Below are 8227 nucleotides of genomic sequence, written 5' to 3' on the forward strand. Positions count from 1 at the left end.
AAATTAGTTTTATTAAGTTATAGTAGATAGCAATTCCGATTTGAACTAGCCTACCATGCGCGGATCTAGAAATTTTCATAAATGGGGGCCCACTGACTGCGCTAAGAGGGGGCCCACTCCAGTCACGCTTCAGTGATTCCCTATATAAGCAACCAATTTTTTTCCCAAAAAGGGGGGGCCTGGGCCCCCTGGCCCCCCCTCTAAATCCGCCTCTGCCTACTGGATTCTAATTTGTAATATCTATCTGTCACAAAAATTAAATTTCCCCGCGGTAAAAACTAAGGAGATATGCACATATTCTAATGACGTACATCGCACATCGACAGGAAGTCCACCATTTGTTATTCTTTCTCTCTGACAATCAGCATGAAATCGACAGATTCTGGCGAAAGGAACACGGATAGATATATTTGTTGTATGCAGGGATAAAGAAAATACCCAAGTGATGTCTTTCAAGACGACAAACTGCCAGAAATTTCGGTGATTCACCAAATTATACAATTCTGAAGCACAAATGCATTACCTTGTTTTTGTTTTATCGACCTATTCGCTTTGCATGTTATCGATCTCACAGTTCCTATTCAGTTGTCATAATCACGCTTTCTAACTATATAAATAATTAATGACATTAAAACTTCTTTAATCCTTCCAACCTCTGTGTTATTTAAGAAAACGGATCGAAATAAAGGTTGGGTACGTGACAAAGAAATTAAGACAAAGAACATCTCATTGGTGATGATGTTGGTCTTTTATTGGACCTGTATCTTAATGAAAAACGGGGAGGGATAAATAAATAAACTTAGAAAACAGAAATTTATTCCTAAATGAGACATGTTAGAAAAATAAATCACCTATTTTGTTTCACATGTAATTTACTGAAGTGGGTCTCGTAGGGTTTTTAGTGTGACAGGATTGGCTGATTTTTTAAGAGTGATTCGTGAAAGTCTAATTAATAAGCGTGAAAACTGGAAACAAAGCCGGGTGGTACACAGGAAATTACATGCACTATTATGGCAATTAGAAGCAGGTTAGAATTCTGACAAAACTGTAAGCAGGATCCAGGATCAGATCCCCTCCCCCTCAAATGAGACCCCCACTGAATACAATGTGAAGCCTGTCTCAACCTTTGGAGTCCCACTAGTCAGATAGATCCCTTTCATGTCTGTACCAAACATGGATGTCCCACTACATGCACTAGACGGATAATCCCCTGTCATATTTGACCAAACTATAAGTCCCAAGAGTCAGATGGTCCCCTGTCATGCCTGTATCAAACTTTGCAGTCCCACTATTTGAATAGTCCCCTGTCATGTCTGTACCAAACATTGATGTTTCACTAGTCAGATAGTTCCCTGTTCATGTCTAGATCTGTATCAAACTTTGAAGTCTAATTAGTCAGATAGTCCCCTGTCCTGGCTGTACCAAACATTGATGTCTCACTAGTCTAGTCAGATGGACCCCTGTCCTGTACCAAACATTAATGTCCCACTAGTCAGATAGTCATGATAGTCCCCTGTCATGTCTGTACCAAACTACATGTATGAACAAAGCTACATGATGAAGTCCTACTTGTCAGATAGTTCCCCAAATTAGTCGTTTTTCTTATACGACTGCACATTTTTTTGTATAATGCTATGTCCATGAAATTTTACAAGAAGCTTCAATACCACAAAAGGAAGGTTGGGATTGATTTCTGGATTATGGTACAAATGTACTAACTGTTTAGGAAAAAGGGCCAAAAACAAGCACTTTCTAGTTTCCAGACAATGACTTGTATTTAAGTGTATGGAACTCTCTAAATTTGTACTACAAAGTTCCATACTATATAGGGAAGGCTGGGATTGAGTTTGGGGGTAATTGCTGCAAGAAGGAGGGGGTTCAAAAAGTTTTCGGGGTTCCAGTTTCTCAAAGGGGTTCATATTTTTGTTCTACAAAATTTTTTAAATTTCAAATTTTTGAAAAGTTCTGTGAAAAAATCTTCAATTGCAAATTTGCAAAGTATTATTCTATAGATTTTTATACGACAGCAAACATTTTAGCGGTTGTATATTGGTATCACGTTGTCATCGTCGTCAGCGTTGTCCGAAGACGGATGGTTTCCGGATAATAACTTATTTTAACACAATGTTTATAACCACAAAAGGAAGCTTGGGATTGATTTTGGGGGTTATGGTCCCTAAGGTTTAGGAATTAGGGGCCTAAAACAAGCATTTATCTAGTGTCAGTACAAAAAGTTGTGTATAAGTATTTCAATTGTTTTGAAATTGTTCCACAATATTTATGGCATATTTATATCATAAGTGAAGGTTAGGATATATATTTTGTGGGTTATGGGGCAGTCTAGGAATAAAGGGCCAAAAAGGGACCAAAAACAAGCATTTTTATACGACCGCAAAATTTGAAAAATTTTTCGTCGTATATTGCTATCACGTTGGCGTCGTCGTCGTCCTGCGTCCGAATACTTTTAGTTTTCACACTCTAACTTTAGTAAAAGTGAATGGAAATCTATGAAATTTTAACACAAGGTTTATGACCACAAAAGGAAGGTTGGTATTGATTTTGGGAGTTTTGGTCCCAACATTTTAGGAATTAGGGGCCAAAAAGGGCCCAAATAAGCATTTTCTTGGTTTTCGCACTATAACTTTAGTTTAAGTTAATAGAAATCTATGAAATGTTGACACAAGGTTTATGACCACAAAAGAACGGTTGGGATTGATTTTGGGAGTTTTGGTTTCAACAGTTTAGGAATTAGGGGCCAAAAAAGGGCCCAAATAAGCATTATTCTTGGTTTTCGCACAATAACTTTAGTTTAAGTAAATAGAAATCAATAAAATTTAAACACAATGTTAATGACTACAAAAGGAAGGTTGGTATTGATTTTGGGAGTTTAGGTCCCAACAGTTTAGGAATTAGGGGCCAAAAAGGGACCCAAATAAGCATTTTTCTTGGTTTTCGCACCATAACGTTAGTATAAGTAAATAGAAATCTATGAAATTTAAACACAAGGTTTATGACCATAAAAGGAAGGTTGGTATTGATTTTGGGAGTTTTGGTCCCAACAGAATAAGGGGCCCAAAGGGTCCAAAATTAAACTTTGTTTGATTTCATCAAAATTGAATAATTGGGGTTCCTTGATATGCCGAATCTAACTGTCATGACTGTGTATGTAGATTCTTAACCTTTGGTCCCCTTTTCAAATTGGTCTACATTAAGGTCCAAAGGGTCCAAAATTAAACTTAGTTTGATTTTGACAAAAAATGAATCAGTTAGGTTCTTTGATATGCTGAATCTAAAAATGTACTTAGATTCTTGATTATTGGCCCAGTTTTCAAGTTGGTCCAAATCGGGGTCCAAAATTAAACTTTGTTTGATTTCATCAAAAATTGAATAAATGGGGTTCTTTGATATACCAAATCTAACTGTGTATGTAGATTCTTCATTTTTGGTCCTGTTTTCAAATTGGTCTACACTAAAGTCCAAAGGGTCCAAAATTAAACTTAGTCTGATTTTAACAAAAATTGAAATCTTGGGGTTCTTTGATATGCTGAATCCAAAAATGTACTTAGATTTTTTATTATGGGCCCAGTTTTCAAGTTGGTCCAAATCAGGATCCAAAATTATTATATTAAGTATTGTGCAATAGCAAGTCTTTTCAATTGCACAGTATTGCGCAATGGCAAGAAATATCTAATTGCACAATATTGTGAAATAGCAAATTTTTTTTAATTAGAGTTATCTTTCTTTGTCCAGAATAGTAAGCAAGAAATATCTAATTGCAAAATATTGTGCAATAGCAAGATTTTTTTTAATTGGAGTTATCTTTCTTTGTCCAGAATCAACTTAAATCTTTGTTATATACAATATACAATGTATATTCACTTTTTACTACCAACTGATAAATTAAAATAATCTTTACCATTCAGTGATAACAAGCAGTTTTTTTACATCTTAATATTTTATGATGTATTTAAATGAGTAGTTATTGTTGCAAACTCCATTAGAAATTTTAATTGAGATTAGTTTTGGAATAAGGGAAAGGGGAATGTGATTAAAAAAATTGGGTTCAATTTTTCTCATTTGAAATTTCATAAATAAAAAAGAAAATTTCTTCAAACATTTTTTTGAGAGGATTAATATTCAACAACATAGTGAATTGCTCTAAGAGAAAACAAAAATTTTAAGTTCATTAGAACACATTCATTCTGTGTCAGAAACCTATGCTGTGTCAACTATTTAATCACAATCCAAATTTAGAGCTGAATCCAGCTTGAATGTTGTGTCCATACTTGCCCCAACTGTTCAGGGTTCAACCTCTGCGGTCGTATAAAGCTACGCCCTGCGGAGCATCTGGTTGTAGTTTCAAGACAATAAATTGGAGTTATCTTTCTTTGTCCAGAATGGTTGTTAAATCACATATGCGCTAAAACCAATGCTTTTAGTTTATGAAATCTTCTTTGAAAATTGGAGTTATCTTTATTTTGTCCAGAATAGTGGTTAATCAACTTAAATCAATGCAATATATATACAATGCAATATTCACTTAACTAGCTACCAACTGATAAATTAAAGCATTCTTTACCAGTCAGTGATTACAAGCACTTCGATTATACCATTTTAGGGTTATGCCCCTTTACAAATGGAAAAATTGAAGAATTTTTAGTTTCTGTTCTTTCAACTTAAGTTTGTCTCCACTTAATTTAATGAAATCTGTATATAATGCTTATTACCTCTAAACTCAGTTTAAGTTCAATTTTTGGCAGCTTCACTTTACAGTTCTTGAGTTATGTCCCTTTATAACATTATATGCTAGCGGGGGCATCATCTGTGTCCCTTTGGACACATTCCTCATTTATTTTTTTAGAAGTTACTAGTACTATTAATTAATATTAATTTTAACCGTGACTAATTGACATTTTATATTTTAATATTTATGATGTATTTAAAGTCATAATAAACGAGTGACTGGTGAAAAATAATGTTATTCCAATTCTTGAACCAATGCATACAAACATCATAAACTTAGTCTTCTGTGCACGATTTTATCATTTTTTTCGCATAAATTTCGTATTATCTTCAAATTTTTTTTCAATCGGTCAGTGTTGTTGTGAAAATATGGCAGGTAATTAAAGTTCTTGTTTTGAAGCCGAAGTTTCAAGATTGCCACCTGTTTGTCAACAAAAACAAAAAAAATGGATATTGAGCACGTGTTTAACATGTACAACCAGATAATAGTTTATTTTAAGGACATCCATGCGTATTGGGATCACCAGATTTTTACGAGATTTGTCACACTGAGGTCACTTTGCATACGGAAAAAATGTTGGAGAATTGCTTCCTGGAAGGAAGCAATTAAAATGAAGTAAACTTCTTCTAAATATGAACAAATTAAAGAATTTTGTTCACAAAAAAGTATATGTTCATAAGTTTTATAATGAAAACTATCCATTGAGTTATGAAAAGCATATATATATATATATATATATATGCATTATTTTTTTTTTATTTGAGATTTCTTATGACTTTAAATGAGTAGTTATTGTTGCAAACTCCATTAGAAATTTGCTTTGAGATCATTTTTTGAATAAGGGAAAGGGGGAGGTGAAAATAAAATTGGGGGGTTCAATTTTTCTCATTTCAGACATGTCAGATTTCAGAAATTAAAAAGAAAATTTCTTCAAATATTTTTTTTTGAGAGGATTAATATTCAACAGCATAGTGAATTGCTCAAAAGCAAAAAAAAAAATTAAGTTCATTAGACCTCATTCATTCTGTGTCAGAAACCTATGCTGTGTCAACTATTTAATCACAATCCAAATTCAGAGCTGTATACAGCTTGAATGTTGTGTCCATACTAGCCCCCCAAAACTAAACTAAAATTAAATTTGAGGTGAAATGAGAAATTGTACCTGAGCTACATCATGTACATGTACATGTAAAGTGATTATAACCATGATAACAGTGTTGCTACATTTTGTACTTAACTTTATTTGATATCTTTCTTTTTTCCTTGTAGGTATTTAGGTTGTTTTGGAGATATCTTTTCCAATGGGCAAGTGTCAATCATGTTGTGAACCACCAGGGTCATCAACAGAGACCAGATTTACTAGTACACAAAGGCCAGATTACAGACCACCCCAGCATATCATTTCAAAAGATCTTGAAAGAGGCACGGGTGACCCAGGTTTTACATCCATGTCAACTGGAAAATCAGCCATCGCTTCAGACAAAAAAATGTTCACGCCATACCCAAAACTGCCACCCATTAAAAAACATAGCAATGGGGAGGGAAAGAGACTGTCATTCATTTCACGTGATGTGTCGGAGAGTAAAATTTTGGCGATGTTTGAACAATACCGAGATTCGGGGGAAGAAGCAATTTTAGCTGAAGGAATCGAAAAGTTTTGCTCAGATCTACAAGTAAATCCAGATGAATTTATTGTTTTAGTTTTAGCATGGAAATTTAACGCAGAAACAATGTGCAAATTTACAAAAGAAGAATTTGTCACGGGGTGTAAAGCATTGAAAGCAGATTCAATTAAAGGAATTCAGTCAAAATTTACAGATCTCTTAAATGATGTGAAAAACAAACAAAGCTTCAAAGAGTTTTACAAATGGACTTATAAATTTGGTCTGGACATTGAAACGGGACAAAGAACACTTCCAAGTGATATGGCCATGGGCCTTTGGAAACTGATCTTTTCTCAGAGCCAACCACCCGTTATAGAACAATGGATAGAGTTTTTAGAAGAACACCCTAGTATAAGGGGGATTCCCCGTGACACGTGGGATATGTTCCTCAACTTTGTAGAACAAGTTGGAGATGATTTAAGTACTTACGATGATACAGAGGCTTGGCCTTCTTTATTTGATGATTTTGTAGAGTATCAGAATGACAAACAGAATCAAAATGTGAAATCGTTTTAGTGCCATTGTTTAGGTCAAAAGAAATAAATAGACTATATATATATATATATCTGTTCAGAGTCACAAAAAGTTTTTTAATGATTTGTTTAATATAATAACAATCTTTATCATGTTATTATTAAATGTAGAAAGTTTCACCATCAGGAGTTTATTTAACATATATGATCAATCTTATTTGTAGATTTTTTTGTAGACTCCAGATCTCCAAATGGCAAAAAACAAAATCATATAAAAGCATGAAAAGGTTAAACTATTAAGATCTAAATGTAGGTTTACCTGAAGTCACCCTTAACCATTGTTAACAGATATGTATATATAGATATATTATTCTTGGCCTTTTGCAATTTACTGAGAAACAAATATTGAGGAATTCAGATGCATTGGTACTTTGTTAGAAATTTGTTTTTTTGAAAAATGTTAAGAATCTAGAAGAATGCTGGTAAAAGGTAACTTAAGCATGTTAAGTACATGTAGTAAAGGAATGGTACATGTACACATTGTAAGTCTTTTAAAAAAGGGAGAGGGGCTCTTCATCACTAAATACTTAGACCTAAAAGGAAGGGGATGTAGTCAAATGCACTAAGACACCACAACTGTTTAAATATAAATGGGGGGGGGGGGGTGGGGCTGGTCCCCCTCCATGTACAAATGTACAACATTTTTGTTCATGTACATTGTAGTAGGTGTGTTTTTGTGGTCTCAAAGGCAAAATGTTGTAAAAGATACTCTCTTCAAAAATACATTAAGTATATTTCATGTTATGAAAGATATTTTCCCCTTCGAAGAATGTATGCCTTTAGCATGTTTAGTGGTACATGTACCTTACAAAAAGGGTTACCACATGGACATACATGTATACTTCTTATCTATTCTATATATTGTAATATTGTCATTTTTAGTTAAGAACTGTTTTAGCAATGCATAGGGTACTTACAATGTATGTTTCTCAGAAATTTGCATTACTGTTTTCTTAGAAAACCTTTAATGTGTGTGTATTCTAGTCAGAGATCAGAAAGTGATAAATGTAAGATTGTTGTCTGTTATGATTGAAGTTTGATGATTTGGTTGTTGTTCATACCTTTTTAAACCAAAAACCTTATATATATATAATACAAAATGTATATATATGTGTACATTGTTTAACATGAAATCAATTGAATAACATGGTCAATGAGCTGAAGTGTGTATTGAATCAGTTTTTAATTCAAAATAATAAAACAACATAACCTTACTGGTCCCATTAGTCATGTTAATGTGCAAGAGCTCCTTACTCATGAACATGATGAAAAAGTTCAACAGTTAA

At 33.6% G+C, this 8227-nt stretch overlaps 1 protein-coding gene across 1 annotated transcript; it reads left to right on the top strand.

The window, feature by feature from the left end:
* The first annotated feature begins 342 nt into the window (after window positions 1-342).
* Window positions 343-7040, top strand: LOC143044234 (DCN1-like protein 3). The gene is made up of 2 exons (XM_076216163.1): window positions 343-480; window positions 6014-7040. Exon 2 carries the CDS (start codon window positions 6046-6048, stop codon window positions 6922-6924), a length of 879 nt encoding a protein of 292 aa, XP_076072278.1. The 5' UTR covers window positions 343-480; window positions 6014-6045; the 3' UTR covers window positions 6925-7040.
* The last annotated feature ends 1187 nt before the right edge of the window (window positions 7041-8227 follow it).

The sequence above is a fragment of the Mytilus galloprovincialis genome, chromosome 9 (genome assembly GCF_965363235.1).
Source record: "Mytilus galloprovincialis chromosome 9, xbMytGall1.hap1.1, whole genome shotgun sequence".
In the NCBI taxonomy this organism is placed as follows: Eukaryota; Metazoa; Mollusca; class Bivalvia; order Mytilida; family Mytilidae; genus Mytilus; species Mytilus galloprovincialis.

Bases quoted from the DNA above. Each gene is read 5' to 3' on its own strand.
- LOC143044234 (XM_076216163.1), top strand. From the start codon at position 6,046: ATGGGCAAGTGTCAATCATGTTGTGAACCACCAGGGTCATCAACAGAG.